Here is a 20,701-nt window from a genome sequence, read left to right on the forward strand (position 1 = left end):
ATATTTAAAAAAAAAAGTCAATGTTAACATGCCATTCACATTCATATACTCAAAAAGCAAAGCCATATAAAGCATCTTGACAGGTTCAGAAAAAGCATTTAACAAAATCCAAAGCCCATTCCTGATTTTTAAAAAATCTCAGCAAACTAGGAAGAGAAGAGGCCTTCATTGGGGCACATGGGTGGCTCAGTCAGTTAAGCGTCCAACTTCGACTCAGGTCATGATTTCACTGTCCATGGGTTCAAGCCCCACGTTGGGCTTTGTGCTGACAGCTCAGAGCCTGCAGCCTGCTTCGAATTCTGTGTCTCCCTCTCTTTCTCTGCTGCTCCCCACTTGCTGTCTCTCTCACTCAAAAATGAATAAACGTTCAAAAAAATTAAAAATTATTAAAAAAAAAAAAGAGGCCTTCATCAACTTGATAAAGGACATCTACCAAAAAAAAAAAAAAAAAAAAAAAAACGCACAGCTAATATCATACTTAATTATTAAATGCTGAATGCTATCCTTTTAGATCAGGAACAAAACAGTGATGTCCTTTCTCACCAGCACTATTCAACATTGTACTGGAGGTTCTAGCCAGTGCAATCAGGCAAGAAAAATTAAATTCATCTACTGGAAAGAAGTAAAATAGTCAATATTCATAGGTGTAATAATCTTCTAAAAATATGATGGAATCTATAAAAAGAAAGCTACTAGAACTAGTAAATGAATTTATCAAGGTTATGGGATACAATATCACTATACAAAAATCAACTATATAGGAGTATTTTGAACTAAGCTTTTGAATGAAAAACTGAAAATTGAATTTTAAAACTGGTATCATTACATCAAAAATAAGACCAGCTTAGTGATAAATGTGACAGATGTAAAACATTTGTACCCTGAAAACCACAAAATATTGCTGAAATTAAAGAAGACATAAGTAATGGACAGATATATTTTGTTCATGGATCAGGGGGCAAAATTATTAAGGTATCACTTCTCTACCAATTTATCTATAGATTTAATACAACTGCAATCAAAATCCCATGAAGATTTTGTGTAGAAATTCACAAACTTGCTTCTTCAAAAGATGTTGCTATGAAAATGAAAAGACCCGTCACAAAGTAGGGGGAGGGGAGGGGAAATGTTTGCAAACCATATATCTGAAAAAGAACTTGTATCAAGAATATAGAGAGAACTCTCAAAACTCAACCATTAGAAATTAAACAACTCGTTTTAAAAAGAGCAAAAGAATTTAGCAGAAACTTTACCAAAAAAAAAAAAAAAAGTATGTAGATGAATAAAAAGAACAAAGATAGATGTTCAATGTCATAGATCATCAGGGAAATGCAAATTAAAATCCCAAAGAGATAAGAATATAAACCAATTAGAATGGCTAAAATTAAAAAGGCTGCCATACTACGTGCTGGGTAGGACGTGCAGAGAATGGAAATCATACACAGCTGGTGGAAGCAAATTGGTACAACCACTTCAGAGAAGTTTGGCAGTTTCTTAAAAAGGTAACCATTCACCTCATCATTCAAGTCCTAGGTGTTTACCCAAGAAGAAAGGATATATATGTCTATACAAAATGCTTATACATGAATGTTTATAGCAGCTTTATTTGTAATAGTCAAAAACTAGAAATGACCCAAATGTCCATCAACAGTTGAGTAGATAAGACTTTTTTGTTAGAGCCATATAATACTACTCAGCAATAAAAGGAATGAACTATCAATACATGTAACATGAACAAATCTCAAAACAATTATGCTGAGTAAAAGAAGTTAGATCCCTCTCTGCACAAGGAGCACGTCTCCTGCCACAGCCCCTTACTCTCTGAAAATGTACATGCATACCAAATTTGTCTTGACCCCTTCACTAGTCAGGAGCACGTCTCAGCTGCTAAGTTGACCACTTTTTGCAGCAGTGCTAAAACAACCAGAGAAACTGCCAATGAGACCCTCAGGAACTGGGCAGCCTCACGTATCCCTAGTCACAAATTCTAAATGAGTGCCATTTCAAGGGACATTGACACAGCAGCTAAATTCAGTGGGGTTGCGGCTGCCACAGCCAAATGGCTGGCTCTGGGGCTGGGATTTGGACTGTGTTCGGGAGCCTTATCACTGGTTATGTCAGGAACTTTTCTTTGAAGCAACAGCTCTTCTTGTATGTCATTCTGGGCTTTGCCCTCTCAGAGGCCATGGGGCTCTTTTGCCTGATGGTAGCCTTTTTCATCCTCTTCACCATGTTAAGGAGTCCCCTCCACCACCCAGTTCTTTCTCCCATGTCTCATCTGCTCTGTATATTCCTTTTCCTGTATATCACCAGGCAGGCTGGGGAAAGTGGTTGGCTCAGGGTTTGACAGAGGGAAGACAAATACCGTATTAATAACATGTTAAGAAAAAAAAAGTCAGATCAAAAAAAGAAGTACATACTATATAATTCCATTATATCAAACTCTAGAAATACAAACCAACATATAGTGACAGAACACACATCAGTGGTTTGGGGAGAGGGGCATGAAGGAGTGCGAAGGAGCATGAGGGAACTTTGGGAGGTGATGGGTATGTTCCTATCTTGACTGTGGTGATGGTTTTATGGGTGTATTCAAATGTCAAAACTTATCAAATTGTACACTTTAAATTTTAGTCTTCAGTTTATTATATGTCAATTATACTTCAATAAAGCTGTTTTTTTAAAAACACAAATTGCTGGGTTCTATCACCAGAGCCTCTGGCTATAAAAATATTTACCCATTTCATTAGATCAAAATCAATCATTTCAATAGTTTCCTACTGAAGTCTAAAAATCTATTCGCTTAATGGCAAGTGTGACAACTCTGGAATGTAAAGTTAACTATTTTTCTAAAGTACCTCAATCATTCTAGAAGTAATTTATGCTACACTGTATTCATACTGGTTAGTATGGGGAAACATGAGGAACAGGAAAAAAATGAAGGATCTATGAAGGTTAGCTTTTTACTGGCTAAACAGAAATGATATTATGATGACACAGAGAATGGGGAGGCAAAAACAAACAAACCCAAAAGACAAAAAACAAAACCAGAAGAACCAAAGCCGAGTGGTGACACCAGTAAAATGGAATGAGAGCTCTGATTATTAGAAAACAATAATCTTAATTTGATTAGGCACAGCATAGCATTCAAGTAATGGGTAACAGAGAAAGGCTGGTATTCAAAAGTGGAAGTAAACCTGCAGAACAGGATATAGCTGAATTCTCCTGCCATCCTTTAACTATTTCAAACAAACTGGGAAGTGTAATTGAAAAAAAAATTTAGGAGCTCTATTTTATTAACAAGTACTAACTTCTATTGGCACAATAATAAATACCACAATTCAGCCAAGTTGTAGATGGCATATAAATATTATATCTTGGATACATGGAAAGATATTAAATTCTTAATGATAATTTAGTTACTAATACGAGTTAACATATTTTGTTATTTAGATATTTATCCATAGTTAGAGACTTTTTTTGTCTTCCTAAACTGTTTTTAGAAAACTAATATTGGGAAGTTAGTAATTAAGTTTTTCCCCAAGTTCTGTTAAAAGGAGAAAGTTAGTAAAATTCAGTTGTATACAAACAAATGAATTAAGTTATGAGCAAATGAAAACAAAAGGACAGATTTTAATGGAATTTCTTTTAAATGAACTGAAATATTTCATAGTGTACGTTCAAGATATTACCTAGTAACTTCAAAAAAGAATAACATCCAATATATTTTATTAATAAATTAAAATCCAAAGAATAGTATCATATACTTTAAAAAAAGAGATGAAGAAATAAGTAATTTGAGATTAAAAAAGAAAAGGTTAAAAAAAAGGTAGTAAATAAGGGAGAATCTAACAATAACTATGTAGATTACTAAGCTAAAATTTTTTCATCAGAACATTTCATGAAATCAATACACTACCACGAAGGATATGAAATCACTTAATTATCTGTTATTACAGTGGACTGTCCACTTGCTCATAGTAAACAGAAGAAGGTTTTCATTTGAATTTTTAAAAATAAGTTAGGAAGTAAAAGAAATCTCGTAATGCACAAGTTTCATTTATTATGTGTTTTTTCAAGCATTCCAACCTTACTCAGAAATAACACAAGATATCCAAGTGCTTTAAAATCCAAGGCCTTTAATTCACTTTTCAGTAATGGCCATAAATGCCTTCATAAAACCTCTTTTCCACTGAAAACAGAAGGCACTAGGCATTACATAACACCCTGAAAGCAGTGATTCCTTCTGATGCTGGTGGAGATAAACATTAAACGGTAGGTTTTAGATCTTAACAATGTCTCCTCAAAAAAAAAAAAAAAAAAAAAAGGCAACACTGAAAATCACACAAAAAATTGTTACTAGTCAGTCTTTCTCAGGTTCCCAATCCAATTTTAAGTTATTTTTACAAATACATAATTTGAAATTAATAAACCAGGTAAGTATGATAATGGTTTTCAACATGTGTTAGGTTTTAGTTAAATATGAAGATACTGTTATTGTGCTACTTGGCATCCTTTGTTACTCATTAGCTGTGCAAAATAAACTTGAAATGATACATCCTGTAGTGGTATAATTTAAAAGATCCTTGATATGACACTAAGGACTTCCAAATTCTGGCCACAAACTGTATATAAATTGTAAGATTATTAAAATACCCCTTTTTGAAAAATAATAAGATGACGATTTATACCTAAATAAGGTTTCCCAGAAAGATATGAAATACTTTAGCATATAAAAGTAGTTGCCCCTTTTCCATAAAGACAATGTTGTTTCACAAAATAACTCATATGGATCCAAGGCAAATGATTTCTTTCAAATGCCATATTCTCTCTATGACTTTGAGGTATGCTTCAAGAGACTGTATCCATGAGAAAAGGGCACATTTGGGTATAAGACCACAGTTACAAACACAAGGAGGCTTTCTGGGTCAGAAGTGCCCTTAAGAGTTGCATTAACAGAAAACAAGAGATAGCTTCTGAAGTCATTTCTATTACAAACACATAACAACTAAATTTGGTTACTTAGAGGGTAATTCAAGACACAGCTATTTACATATGTGCTATGTCATGTGTGGCTATTTTAAATAGTGGCTTAAATAGTGGCTTCTGGAGGACACTCCTACTCAAACACAAACCAAACAACTGTACTCTACCAAACCACAATCTTCTATTTTTGGCAAGGTATTACAGTTTAAACAAAACAAAACAAAAACACACAAAACAACAACAACAACAACAAACTAGCTCTAACAGCGATTTAGGCAAAATTCCCCATGTCTAACAACAGTAGGGAAAGTGTTCAGAGAAATATGAATTTGGGGGGAAAAAAGTTCCATACTAAACAAATAATGCTGAAAATTAATCTTATAATCACCCAAATGACTATAACATAAAAGGTTTATGAATGCCTTTGAAATAAGAATAGTTCAGTTTTAAAAATAGCTGATTATGAGTTTTACAATTAGAGTGTCTCAGAAAAACATACAAGCTAATTAACTTAAACAGGTCCAACCAGTAAATGATAAGAGGAAATAAACCCTTCCATAATTAATGCCAGATGCTTTCTTGCCTTCGGAGAAAGTGGTAAGATTAAATTTGAAATGGTATAGAATATACTGAAATGAAACTTACATGACCACTGAAAAAAATCACCCACCAGGGCACTAACAATAAACATGATGGGAGGCAAGAAATGTATTTTTAAGCAATGATTACTCAGAAGAATGCCTTATAAAATTATGTATCATAATCAAGAAAAAGCTTCAAGAGTAGCAGCTGGGCTTTGTGAAACATGTAGGACAACAGAAGGCACTACAAAAGCATTAATCACTTCTAACTACAGTTGGACAGTTCAGTATTTTCCTTCTTCTTAAGAAGAGAGCCAGTGTGAATGTTATTTTTATATATCCCCCTGAGTTTTAACATGATTGGGCAAAGCAGCACCAATTTAAAAAAATATCTGCAGTGCCAGCACTGCAGTTTGGAATCACTTATACTGATGGCCCCACAGGTCTCTCATAAGAGCACTTTAGAACATGATTAAAAATATAGAAATGCCTCTCGGTGTTTCAATATTAAAGTGGAACCACCACAGATGTCCATTTTTAAAAATAATGCACTAAGAAGGTCTGTTTAGTCAGTATAGTCTTTCCACCCTGTAGCTAGCATTCACGGCTATTTTCCACGCTGAGACATCTCTTTTGCGCGTCGGGTTGAAATGTCAGTATGCTTCATGGTGCACAATCCTTTTCGGCTGGAAAATCCTGGCAAATATCATGTCATGCCCGTTTTGAGCAGTATGCCTTGTAGGTCCTCTGGCAATGCTAAGATAATTGCATCTATGTGTGTCCGTAACTTTTCCATAGTGTCAGGTTTCACAGGTAAATGTTCTCGATCAGCCTGCAACTACATAAGGAACATTTGGAAGCATTTAAATTATCCTCTGAGTCTGTACTAGGACATTATAGTCCCTAAATGAACAGTTTTATGATCTAATGATTGGAAGATTCAAACTTATACCAGAATTTATAGAAACTGTAAAAAAGCAAAGAATATGCCATTTAAACAATATATTGCTGGCTCAATAAAAGACTTCTATGTAAATTAATAGATAATACCTATAAGTACAATGTGGTATTAAATATAAATGACAATTTTTTTTTCTTAAGTTTACTTATTTATTGAGAGAGAGAGAGAGAGAGAGAGAGAGAGAGAATCCCGAGCAGGCTCCATGCTGTCAGCACAGAATCCGATGTGGGGCTTGATCTCAGAAATTGTGAGATCATGACCTGAGCGTAAATCAAGAGTTGGATGGATGCTTAACCAACTGAGCCACCCAAGGCGCCCTGACGATGTTTCTTGTAGAGCTCAGTAGACCCCTTATAAATATTTTTTAAAATAATATGGCACCATTATGATCTGTTTGAGTGACCAAGTATTTTCACTCAGATCTACCATCAATTGACCAATCTTAAGTCCTCTCATTTAAAAAGCTACTTTGGCAACGTATCATGAACTATCACCTCAGCTGTGAGAAAAATATCGTCATGGATCTTTGTTGTTTTGGCTACGTACCAGCTTGTTTTTTAGCTTCAATACAAGGTCAACTGTTTCTACCTCTGTGTGTTTCTGGGTCCAGAGAAGTAAGTCCTAGAAGAATAAACAAATCCCAAATCAACAAATAACCAAATGACTTCTCAAACTGCTCTATTTTAACAGGCAAGGCTACTGACAAGGAAGGATAGGAAGGAAAAGGAGAACAGAGTATATAAATCAGATACAGCATTACAGTACAAGAATAATTCTGTAGATAATATTCTAACAACACTAATTAGATCATTTTTGGCATTAGCTAGAACAACTGTCTAATACTTTCAAGTAAAACAAAATATAAAACTCGTGTCTGAGATAGCCCTTTTAGATCAATAAAGAAAAAACTGCAATTCAAAGTATAATACTAACGCCCATCCCTACTAAGTAGTGCATATTTCAATTTATAAGGAACAAATTAAGATACTTGTGAACATGAATATATTACTGGATATAAGCTTTTTATCTACAAATAAGTTCCTCCTGGGCTTCTCTGTAGTTGTCTTCATTGTATTCCTTCTCTCAACCACAGTCACTGGGAGTTCACTCCAAGACTAGCCCACCTCAAGCTAAATAAAAATTAGACTATCCTTTATATTTTCACAAGTAGCTTAATTTAAAATAGTCTGGTAACAAACTATAGATTATAAACAGTCAAAATACAGGAAAAAATTGTTAATAATAAAAATAAAAAATTGTAAATAAAGGTGCTCAGATCTGAATCTTGATTCTATCCAGTGGCATGCTGGTAAATATTTAACCACCAGTTCTCCAGGAAAAGTCTCTGGTTTGTAGCATTTGCCAGTGTGGTGTAATACTCCCACTATAGCCAGTTTCAATCTACCAACCTGGGATCACCGAATGCAAAGCTGGGAAGAGATGTACACAGTCAGCTCCTGTGGGTCAGTGCAAGTGGACTCTAGCTCACTGCTGACTCCACCACTTAGCAGTGATATGATCTGAAGCAAGTCACTTAACTTACAATCTTTGGGGATCTCATAATGAAGATCATAGCAGACCCACTTCAATTAATTATTGTGTGGACTAAAAGACATTATTCATATAAAACACCTATACAGTCCTTGGCACATAGCACATGATCCAGAAAAGTTAGTTATTATTATTTACAAAGTAGTGGATATGGGTATAATCTCCCAGCTTCTAAGGATAATGTTATCTTTATTTTCAATAATTGTTAATCATCACACAAACATACTGTCTTCTAACCTCTTCACAAAGAACTTCTAAATGGAGTGCCTCCAATTTCTGGGTCATTTCCTTCCGCCGGGTCTTGAACCAACCATCAAAATTCGGAGATTTTAGAAAATGCCTATAAAAACAAATTTTAAAAATGCAAAGTTTGATTATGACTTACTTGTTCTCTTCAATACCTTTCTGAAACTACAGCTTGGATAACTGAAACAATGGAATTTTTTTTTTTAATATAAGTTTAAAGCCAGTTTTTTGTTTTTATTTTTTTAATGCTTATTTATTTTGAGAGAGAGAGAGAGAGAGAGAGAGAGAGAGAGAAAGTGCATGCAGCAGAGAAGGGGCAGACAGCAAGGGATAGAGAGAATCCCAAGTAGGCTCTGTGCTGACAGCAGAGCTCGATCCCATGAACCATGAGATCATGACCTGAGCTGAAATCAAGAGTCAGATGCTTAACCGACTGAGCCACTTCAGGTGCTCCTTTGTTTTGTTTTTATTTTAATTTAATTTATTTATTTTTTAACATTTATTTATTTTTGAGAGACAGAGAGAGACAGAGTATGAGCAGGGGAGGGACAGAGAGACAGGGAGACACAGAATCCGAAGCAGGCTCCAGGCTCCTAGCTGTCAGCACAGAGCCCGATGCAGGGCTCGGACTCACAAACCACGAGATCATGACCTGAGCTGAAGTCGGACACTTAACCGACTGAGCCATCCAGGCGCCCCTGTTTTGTTTTTAAATAAAGCTCTACAGATGGGTGAAAAAGAAGAAAAAAAAAATGACCAACCGGTAAAGTCCAATCCAATCGCCTTTTATTCTAGAGGTCAGCTGAGGTCCTGTTTTCTCAAGTGTTTTCATAAATTCTTCTGGAAGGAATTGTCTTAATTGGGGTGGACTCTAGAAATTAGGACATACTGATTTAAAAATCAGAAATAGATATATTCACAAAAGTTAATTACAGTTAGAGAACTCAAATAGGAATTTAACTGAATAAGTTATACCTTCCATGGAGAGATGCTTTTCTGCAAAGGCATCAAGCTTGCCACGTATCTTTCCTAAAACCAAGAAAAAAATTAATCAAAGTTAGGCATTCTTACCTAGAGAGTCTTCAAAACCATTTAAACAGACCGACCTGAAAGAAATGGGTTTCTAAGTTTTCCATCATGTGCTCTTTCAATGGACAGCAGCAGTGCCATCACAGCCCACGACAGACATAGCAAAACTTAGACTGAATTGAGAAGTCAGACTTTCAGTAAGAATTTAACTAAATCTTAGATAATCCAAGGGTCTGCATAATCATTAGCCTTATTGGGGGAGTATGTGCCAGAAAATGTATTCAACATTTTACATGCATGATCTCTTTTAATCCTTGCAAACATCCCATGTGGCAGTAATTACTGGAAAACAGGCTTTGAAAGGCTGAATAACCTGCTCATGGTCACACAGCCTGAACCTGAATTCCGGTGTATTGACTTTAGCCCATGCCTTTAAGGACTGCAGTAAAGTTCATTTTACTTAGACAGACAGATTTAAATGGAACAAAATTAATTAACACGCATAGAACAAGAAAGACTATTTCATCTCAAAATGTAATACCAAAGATCTCCATGTTGCTCCCATATAATATCACAGATAGATTATGTTAGTAACTACATGGAATCTCTCTCTGATGCAGTATCCAGACTAGGACCACATTATGGTACTGTCGGATACTGTGAATCATCTTTTAGTATTTTAATACGTTATTCCACTAAATTTCATAGAATACCCATATCATCTAGCCATTTATTCCATATTGAGTGCTATCAGATGCCAGACTGAGGAAAAGATAATGAACAAGACAGACAAGGCTCCTGTCATCATGGAGCTACCAGTCTCATGGATATCATACCAAACTGTGCTCAAGAAAATAATATCAGAGAAAGAAGCTCCAGGTTAACTTTCTTTTAAGGTGCAAATGCAATAATCATATAACATTTCACAATTATCTCATTTAAGATTCACAACAACCCTGAAAGATATTTAGGAAAAGTGGAATTAGTCACTTTTACAGTAAAAGAAAATGAGTGTCAGTGAAAGGAAGTGACTTGCCAAAGTCACAAAGTTAATATTAGAACAGAGTCCAGGTCTCCTGCAAATCACTCTATTTTTAATCACCAAACATATGAGCAAGCCAAACAACTTAAGGTTTTTGTGAATGGGAAAAACATGCATATAGCCCTCAACAAATCATTAAACAAAAATATATGTTAACTTACTAATGGAATGATGAAACTTTGTGTCAGTTCCAAAAAATAGCGACGGAGAATAACACTTTGAGCCTCAGAAGGACGTTTCTGTTGTACGCCCTTAAAAGAAAAAGCAATGAGAACATAGATTCTAGTGTAAGGGAATATAAAACAGTGGATAATTATAGTAGCTCAACTGATATGTAAACATGTATTTTACTTGATTAAAAAAAAACAAAACCAGAACTTCACCTTGAAGTAATTTAACCTAAAGTTCATTATGCAATATCCTGTGGAAAAAAATCCTTAGAGTAAAATATCACATGTTCATCCTGTGATATTTACTTAAAGTATCAGTTTACAATGAATGGTCTTTACTTCATACTTGCTGTATTAGTATTATTTACATTTCCCAAAAAAATGGTAACTATCTCCTGTTAGGTGCTAAACTACCTCATGGAAGAAGAGTACATTACTTTTTCACTGTAACTCCCAAGTTTCTAGAAAGACTGGCACTATTTGGTAACTGCAGCCCCACATTTCAAGCCCATAAATTTTGCTGCTTTAGTCTCCTGATTTTTATGAAGCTTTGGTTCAAAAGAAAGACCTCATTTCATATCATTACACCTAACTCACATGCTGCCTAACTGGATATTGCATACCTGAACAAGGAAATTTAAATTAATAATATGAGCAAGTAATTACCTTCTGTAATTGTTTTATGATCTCTTCATCTCTATTTAGATATGGCTTATAAGAAGTATAAACTCCTAAGAAGTAAATGAAAGAAAATAAGGTGAACAGTAAGACCCAGGTACTCATTTAAGTATATATTTAAAAATAATTTTAAAAAAATAAAAATTAATACCAGGTTTAGAATCCAGAGTCTTTAGGTTCTTCAATTTTTTCACTTTAACCTGCTTAGGAATTTCACCTGAAGGAAACATCATAAAGATTCTTACACTATTCAAGTTTTACACATTATAAAACTGGAATTTTATCAGATTAAGAATTGTCTTTTTATTACTTAGGGATCTTGTAGCTAAAGCATTCTTTAGAGTTTTATTTTATTATTTATTTATTTTTAAGAGAGTTAGCAAGCAGAGGAGAGGGGCAGAGGGAAAGAAAGAGAGAACCTTAAGGAGGCTCCAAGCTCAGCACAGAGCCCAACACAGGGCTTGATCTCATGACCCCAGAATCATGACCTGAGTCGAAATCAAGAGTCAGATGCTCACTCAACTGACTGAGCCACCCAGGCGCCCCATGAAGTATTGTTAATATCAAATAGTATTGAAGAGTTTATTCCTGGTACTTTAAAACTGGATAAAGGGAATGTGGGATTATTATAGTATTACAGAAACAATGTGTGTAAATTACATAAAATGGGTATTTGATCTTTCATTAATATCTATCATTACTCAAAATTTTTCCTTTTGTCACTCAACTTATAATTTAAAATCTTTGTGCCAAATACATGAAATTGAAAATCTATGTGGCAAATATTAATAAAATACCCCTTGAAGAGTAAATGGAATTATAAGGAACTCCTTAGTATGCAGATATAGTATTCAAAAGTGTTTTTCAGACACCTCCCCAAATTGTTTTTGCACTGTAGAAACTTACACTGCCACCAAGTGGTGACAGTGTATGCCACAACCACAGGTCTGAGGCACAGATGGACAGGACTCCTGAGCAGGACTGCTGTGACAACTTGCACAGCATATGCTGTGGTTCTGGTTTTGGGGTCAAGGGAAGCTGCAATCTAAATAACTCTCTCATCAGCAGAAAAATGCCTCAAGTTAAGCACTTAGAAGCATCAACAGCACACTAGACTTATCAGACTTTTTCTTTTCCTTTCTCTGTCCTCCTCTCTGCCTAAGAGTAAGAAGACCTAAAAACTGAAAGACAACCTAGAGATTACCTAATTCAAGGCTCTAAATTGACACAATATTTTTGTTTACATTGTTATGTACATCAAACTGCTATCTAAAGTTATCTCTGGGGTTGAAATTACAGGAACACAGAGCATTTGCGCTTGTAATCTTATATCATTAAAGAATTTTAAGACCACGTACTGTGGTAAAACAGGTATTCTATAAACTCTCTACTTTGAAATAATTTCAATTTTACAGAAAAGCTGCAGTATGATAAAGGTGATACTCTAATTTTATCAATTGTCCCAATAATAACTTTAAACAGACCCTTGTTATAGAAGTCAATATCATGGATACACAGGCTAATTTTTTTTCATTGATTCAGTAAATGTCAGTAAACGCAAGATACTGGAAATAAAAAATAAAACAACTAGTTCCTGGCATCAAATATTCACAATCTAATGGCAAAGTAAGATAAATCGACACACATGACAATACGAAAGGATATACACTTGGATAAAATTATGAACAAGATACTATGGAAACACAAAAGAGTGTTTTGGCCAAACAGGAGCAAAAAAATTATCGAGGTTTCCTAAAGGAAGTGATATGCAAGCAGTCTTACAAGAGAAATAAAAAGTTATCCAAGGGAAAAAGACTTTTTTAGGTAGAGTTAAGTCCAGAAGCATAAAGAGCATGTTGCCTTTATAAAGAGTTATACATATGGTAAGGATAGTAATAGCCACCATTTACTCAATCTTATCTGTGCCAGTCCTGGGCTCTGAATACTGTACGAATGATTGCATTTAACCTTCACAAAGAAGTATATTTTATCATGACCATTTCACAGATGAAAAAACTAAGGCATGGATAAAACAAACTTGGTAGGCCACCAACACTGGCTCTTTATTGCCATTATCCACCCTCATTGGTCAATGTCCCATTTAGACAGGTTGTTAGCTCTAGAGGAACAACTTGTCCAAGGACACACAGATAACATGCTTGAACCGGGATATGAAATAAAGCAGTCTAACCCCCTGAGCCATCACTCTTATCCACTACACTACAAAGGTAGGAATGGAGAGTATGCTAAGAAGGGCAAGAGATAAAGCTAGAGAGGTATTCAAAGGTCAGATCAAGAGGAACTATAAAGATGTCTGACATCTAAGGTGACTGAGAGATTGAAAGCATGGGCTCGGGGGATGGTGGTTAGGGACAATGAGCTGACAGGATCAAATCTGCACTTAACATACTCCCTGACACCAGGTGGTGATAATGTAAGCCACACTGCAGATCTGAGCCACAGATGGACAGAACTCCTGAGCAGGGCTGCTGTGTTGCACAAAGGAGTTTGAGGTGGAAGAGAAAAGCCTATAGGATAAAATAGAAGCATTGTGGAGTACTGCTCCTGGGTAGAAACAGAACCTGAAGCAAGACACGTGCAGCAAGGAAAGAGAAGAGACGGAGCTACTGGAGCTCCGTGGAGGAGGTAAAACAAGAGGCTATGGGGACAGCCTGAGAGAACAGCACTGTCCAGAAACGCCCAGGTTTCCAGAATATTTTTGATTCATTAGCCCATAGTTTTTACTTTGTCAACATATTTTATCTATTCCCATGTACTAATTCTTATGAGAATGTCTCTCATCTTGAATCTTGTGGTTGTGCTTTCCAGAGTTCAGAGTAGCTTCTCACCACAAGATCTGTAAAACTTTTTTCCCCGTAATAAGTGCAGAATACTATTTAACTATACAGATAACTACTTTCAAGTCATTTATCTGCCTCTGACCCCAAGAACCCAAAGAATAGCATGTATAAAACCACAATGGTTTGACTAAGTCTAAGTATTTCTGTACTTATTTTCTGTTTCTTTCTGCTCTAATTCACAAAGTACTTGCAATTCCTCTATCCACCAACACTATTTATTAACATATTATTTCCTGAAACTCACTGTGCAAAAAGAACTGAGTATCAGAGGGGGAGAAAAGTTCAGCATCAGGTTTTGTACATTCTTTATATTCAGTACATTCTGGCTAATAATGAAGATAGGTAGCATCCTTATCCATTTTTTTAAAAAGGTAAAAGACAAAAATAAACCCATGCAGCAATCTTCACTCACACGATTCCCCTCTGATTCATTGGACCTCATCAGGTGTAAGATGCATACTGATCTCTAACCCTAGCCACCATAATTCTTACACTATAGTATGTAATAGATGAAAAGAACATTCATCATGAAGATACATTGCCTTTACAAAAAAAAAAAAAAATTTTTTTTTAATGGATATTTGTCAGATGGCTTTGGGGAAAAAAAAGTGTCTGAAAATGAATTAAAGTCCTATAATTACAGACATTTATTTATTTATTTTTAAAGTTTTTTTTTATTTTTGACAGAGAGAGAGAGAGAGACAGAGCATGAGCTGGGGAGGGGCAGAGAGAGAGAGATACAGAACCCAAAGCAGGCTCCAGGCTCTGAGCTGTCAGCACAGAGCCCGACGCGGGGCTCAGACTCACAGACCGCGAGATCATGACCTGAGCCAAAGTCAGACGCTCAACCGACTGAGCCACCCAGGCGCCCCACAAATATTTAATTAAAAATACTTATTCAGTATCTGTTATGTACAATGCACATTAGAGAGGGGTTTAACATTATTAAAGTAATAGTCATCAATGCTGCACCTCTGTATATTGGCATGAGAATCTTTAACCACACCTAATGTCTGCTTAGAAATCATCAGTTTATAACCTGATCCAATATACACTAATAGAATTACTTTCTCTTTGAGGAATATTTGTAAAGTACCACCACCTTAACATTACGTTTCTCTATTTGACAGGATTTAGGTGAACTAAAACTAGGTATAAACCAGAAGAAATAATCCTTTTGCATCAGGAGGAATGATCCCTCTATAGGGTTAAAACTAAATGTATGTTTCTGGTAAAGCTGTCTCAGTTTTGCTGTGCCTTCCCTGCAAAAGAAAAGTTTTTCTGCAGTTTTACTGACCCTTTCAGATAGTGTGTTTCATAACTTGTGCAGCATATGCAGTGGTCCTGGTCTTCATATCAATGAGCAGAAAAATGCCCCAATATATATACCCAACACTCATAAATTAAAAGATAAATGGATTTTCATGAATATGATACCAAAAGCAAGGGCAATAAAAGAACATACAGATAAACTGGACTCCATCAAAATTTAAAACTTTTGTGCATCAAAGGACACTATAAATGAAAGAATGACAAGGCAAATCACAGAAAGGAGAAAACATTTAAAAAGCATTTATCTGATAACGGATTGGTATCCAGAATATATAAAGAACTACAACTCAACAACAACACAGCAACCTGATTAAAAATCAGGCTAAGAACTTGAAAAGATAATTCTCCAAGGAAGATATACGGTTAGCTGGTAAACGCATGAAAAGGTGCTCAACATTACTAATCACTAGGGAAATGCAAATCAGAACCACAATAAGATACCACCTCACTCCCATTAGGATGGCTACCATCAAAAAATAACAAGTGTTGGCAAGGATGTGGTGAAATTGACATCTTTGTGCATTATTGGTGAGAACGGAAAGTAAAAAAAAAAAAATGGCAGTTTCTCAAAAAGATTAAACACACATGACTACATGGTCTAACAAACCCACTTTGTGTTTATACTCAAACGAAGTTAAAAGTAGAGACTCAAAGAGATATTTGTACATCTATGTTCATAGAAGTATTGTTTGCAATAACTCAAAAGTAGAAGTAACCTAAGTGTCCACTGACAGATAAATGGATAAATAAAATGTGGTATGTATATATACACAATGGAATATTATTTGGTCTTAAAGAAGTAAATTCTGACACATGCTACAATACCTGAGTAGTCAAATTCTTATCGACACAAAGTTACTAAAGGCTGGGGCATGGTGGCAGAGAGAGAAGTGGATGGCAAATTATTGTTTAATGGGTATAGAGTTTCAACTTTACAAGATAAAAAGGGCATTTGAGTATATGGTGGTGACTATAGTTCAACAATGCGAATGTACTTAATGCCACTAGACTATATACTTAAAAAATGGTTAAGATGGTAAATTTCATGTTATATTCATTTTACATTTTTTTTTAAAAAAAAGGGATGCAATTCTTATGCACACTACAACATAAATGAACCCTGAAACAGTGAAATAGGTCAGACACCAAAGGGCAAAAGTCAACTTCACAGAAACAGTAATTAGAATAGAAGTTACCAGGGGTTGGGGGATGCGTTAATTGGGGAGTTATTGTTTAATAGATTTTGGATTTGGGTGAACTAAATCCAAATCCTTCTGTCTGAGATTATGAAGAAGTTCTGGAAATGGACAGTGGCAATGGCTGCACAGTATGAATATACTTAATGCCACTATATTATTTTTAAATGAATTACATACTTAAAAATAGTTACGATGGTAAATTTTATGTTATGTTTATTTTACCCACAAAAACAACTTTTAGGGTAAGTGGGGGAAAGTATCATAAACACTCTAAACGTAATGAAATTTTGCACTTCTGTTAAGACTTGTGCTCCTATACTGGGGCGCCTGGGTGGCTCAGTTAAGCGTTTGACTTTGGTTCAGGTCATGATCTTGTGGTCTGTGGGTTTGAGCCCCGTGTCGGGGCTCAAATAAATAAACATTAAAAAATATAAAAATAAAAATAAAAAAACAGAAAAGACTTGTGCTCATATAAGACCTATGAGTCCCAGAAACAGTCAGACACTAAAGTCTTGACCCAAATCATTGAACTACCTCTGGTGTCTTTGTCCACAACATATTTTCTCTACTAATTGAACAAGGACCAAACTGAGGACACTGACAACCTCTAGCATTCACTCCTCACTGACCACTAAGGATCTATAAAGCATATGTTTCCACACACTGCCATCACTTTCTACAGAAAAAATGATACCTGATGAAGTGGTCCAAATAAGCTCATGATAGAAATAATGAGAAAGAATACATCCGCTCTTCTCTAAAGTACGCTGCTTAAAATAAAGTCTAATATTCCATACCTGCCCTCATCCCCACTTTGAAAAATAAATTCAAGAATTGTCCCCTCCCCTACCTTGGTCCTAGGTCTTACTTTTATTTTTATTTATTTTAGTTTTTTTAGAAGTTGATATGTTTAAAAAAATTTTTTTTAAATGTTTACTTATTTTTGACAGAAACAGAGCATGAGCAGGGGAGGGGCAGAGACAGAGAGGGAGACACAGAATCTGAAGCAGGCTCCAGGCTCTGAGCTGTCAGCATAGAGCCCGATGTGGGGCTTGAACTCACGAACTGTGAGATCATGAACTGATCCAAAGTCGGATACTTAACCAACTGAGCCACCCAGGTGCCCAATTTTTTTTAATGTTCATTTAGTTTTGAGAGAGAGAGAAGGGGGGGTGGCGTAGAGAAAGAGGGAGACAGAATCAGAAGCAGGTCCCAGGCTCTTGGCTGAAGGCACAGAGCCCAATGTGGGGCTTGAACTCACAATCTGCGAGATCGTGACCTGAGCTGACGTGGGATGCTTAACCAACTGAGCCACCCAGGCACCCTGGTCCTAGGTCTTGCTTTTAAATGGTTAACTTGAGGGGCGCCAGGGTGACTCAGTCGGTTAAAGCATCTGACCTCGGCTCATGTCATGATCTCACGGTTTGTGAGTTTGACCCTTCCTTGCATCAGGCTCTCTGCTCTCAGCACAGAGCCTGCTTTGGATCTTCGTCTCCCTCCCTCTCTCTCTGCCCCTCCCTTACTGGCTCTCTCTGTCTCAAAAACAAACATTAAAAAAAATTTTTTTAATTAAAAAAAATGGTGACTTCACTTGCCTGAAGAGGATTCTCAGAGTAGCAAGAATATTAGCTGGCAAGATATCACAAGAAAAGAAAACTACAGACTGCTATCCCTCATGACTATAGATGTAAAAATCCTCAACAAAAATGTAAACAAATCAAATCTATCAACAGAAAAAAGGACTATATACCATAACCAAATGGGCTTTGTCCAAGGAATGTTAAGGTTGGTTTAACATCGAAAATGCAATTAATATGCCATATTAATAATGAACAAAAACCACATGACAATCTCCATAGATACAGGAAAAGCATTTAACAAAATTTAACACCAATTCATGATAACCATTCTCAACAAACTAGGAATAGAAAGGCACTTGTCAATCTAATGAATGACATCTATGAAAAACTACATCTAACATCATAATTAGACCTATATGTTGAAAACTACAAAACCTTGCTGTGAGAAAAATTAAAGAAGACCTAAACAATGGAGAGATGTCCCAAGTCCTGGATTGGAAGACACACAAAAAACCCCAAACTAACTGCATATTAACATAATCCCTATCAAAATCCCAGCTAGCTGTCCGCAGAAACTGACAAAGTGATCCTAAAATTATATAGAAATGCAAAAGACCAAAGAATAGCCAAAACAACTTTGGATAAGAACAAAATTAGAGGGGCGCCTGGGTGGTTACGTTGGTTAAGCATCCAACTCTCTCTCTCAAAATAAATAAATAAATAAATAAATAAACTTTAAACAAACAAAAAAAGACTTATACTTCCTGATATCAAAACCTGCTATAAAACTACAGTAGGGGCAACTGGGTGCTCAGTTGGTTAAGCATCCAACTCTTGATTTCAGCTCAGGTCATGACCTCACGGTTCGTGGGATAGAGCCCTGCATTGGGCCTCTGACAGCACAGAGCCTGCTTGGGATTCTCTCTTTCCTTCTCTCTCTGCCCGACTCATGCACACTTGCATATGCTTGCTCTCAAAATAAATAAACATAAAAAAAAAAAACCCTACAGTAATCAAGACACTGTATTAGTGTTGATTTTCCACAAAGGTACCAAGGCAATTCAATAGAAAAAAGACAGTCTTTAATAAATAGTGCTAGAGCAAATGAGTTGTCAACATGCACAAAAGATTATTTTGGACTCTTAACCCATATCATACACAAAGAATAACTAAAGTGGTTCATAGACTTAAATGTAGGTGGTAACATAATAAAACTTTTAGAAAAAAACATAGAAAATCTTTGTGACCTTGGGTTGGGCAATGAGTTCTTAGACACAACATCAAAAGGTCAATCCATAAAAGAAAAAAACTGATAGGCTAGACTTCACCAAAATTAACACATGTTTATGGTTATCAGAGGTTAGGAGTAGGAGAAATGGATGAAAGTGGTCAAAAGGTAGAAACTTCTACTTATAAGATAAATTAAGTATTGGGGATTCAGTGCATAACATGATGACGCTCATTAACACTGTTGTATAGTATATTTGAAAATTGTTAAGAGGGTAAATCCCAAGAGTTCTCATTACAAAAAACAACATTGTTTTCCTTTTTTTCTGGTATCTGTATGAAGTGATAGATATTAACTAAACTTATTGTGGTAATCATTTGACAATATATGTAAGTCAAGTCATTATGCTATAAACCCTAAACTTACACAGTGCTGTTTGTCAATTATATCTCAATAAAACTTGTGGGGAAAAACACTTTCACACTTCAAAGATACCATTAAGAAAACAAAAAAAAAAGAAGCCAAATACTGTGATAAAATATCTGTAAATCATATATCTAAAACCAGACTTGTGTCCAAAATACATAAAGATCTCTACAACTAAATAAGACAAGTAACCTAATGAAAAATTGGCAAAAGATTTAAATCAACATTTCATCCAAGAAGATATATGAATGACTAATAAGTAGATGAAAAGATGCTCAGCGCGACTGGGTGGCTTAGTCAGTTAAGCATCTGACTCTTGTTCTTGGGCCAGGTCGTGATCTCATAGTTCATTGAACTATGAACCTCATGTGGGGCCCTGTGCTAGTGATGTGGAGCCTGCTTGGAATTTACTCTCCCTCTCTCTCTCCCTACCCCACTCGTGCTGTCTCTTTCTCAAAATAAATAAACTTAAAAAAAATTAAAAAAAATAAAAAGATGCTCAACATCAATTATTCATGAGGGCAAAGCAAATGAAAACCACCATTTCAAACCCACTAAATGGTTATATTAAAAAAGACAGTATCAACTCCTGGGACGGAGATGAAGAAATAGGAACCCTCATACACTGTTGGTGAGAATGTAAAATGAGGGGCACCTGGCTGGCTTAGAAGAGTCTGTGACTCTTGATCTTGGGGTTGTGGGTTCAAGGCCCACGCTGTGGGTAGAGAGTACTGTGCTAAGCGAAATAAGTCAGTCAGAGAAAGACAAATACCATATGATTTCATTCATATGTGGACTTTAAGAAACAAAACAAATGAGCACAGGGAAAAA

At 35.7% G+C, this 20,701-nt stretch overlaps 1 protein-coding gene and 1 pseudogene across 5 annotated transcripts in view; one reads left to right on the forward strand and one right to left on the reverse strand.

Moving 5' to 3' along the window:
- Positions 1-1,577: 1,577 nt before the first annotated feature.
- LOC102964047 lies at positions 1,578-2,347 on the forward strand (annotated as a pseudogene).
- Positions 2,348-4,121: 1,774 nt separating this feature from the next.
- DENND6A (DENN domain containing 6A) overlaps positions 4,122-20,701 on the reverse strand; it is a 64,613-nt gene continuing 48,033 nt past the window's right edge. For all 5 annotated transcript variants that reach the window (XM_042979227.1, XM_042979226.1, XM_042979228.1 and 2 more), the window contains 8 exons: positions 11,396-11,461; positions 11,233-11,297; positions 10,558-10,647; positions 9,301-9,354; positions 9,087-9,196; positions 8,317-8,419; positions 7,075-7,149; positions 4,122-6,405 (listed from right to left, as the gene is read on the reverse strand). In XM_042979227.1, the coding sequence (XP_042835161.1) occupies positions 6,274-6,405; positions 7,075-7,149; positions 8,317-8,419; positions 9,087-9,196; positions 9,301-9,354; positions 10,558-10,647; positions 11,233-11,297; positions 11,396-11,461 (695 nt within the window). In that variant the 3' untranslated portion in view covers positions 4,122-6,273. The remainder of the gene's footprint in view (positions 6,406-7,074; positions 7,150-8,316; positions 8,420-9,086; positions 9,197-9,300; positions 9,355-10,557; positions 10,648-11,232; positions 11,298-11,395; positions 11,462-20,701) is intronic.

The sequence above is a fragment of the Panthera tigris genome, chromosome A2, assembly GCF_018350195.1.
Source record: "Panthera tigris isolate Pti1 chromosome A2, P.tigris_Pti1_mat1.1, whole genome shotgun sequence".
Taxonomy (NCBI): domain Eukaryota; kingdom Metazoa; phylum Chordata; class Mammalia; order Carnivora; family Felidae; genus Panthera; species Panthera tigris.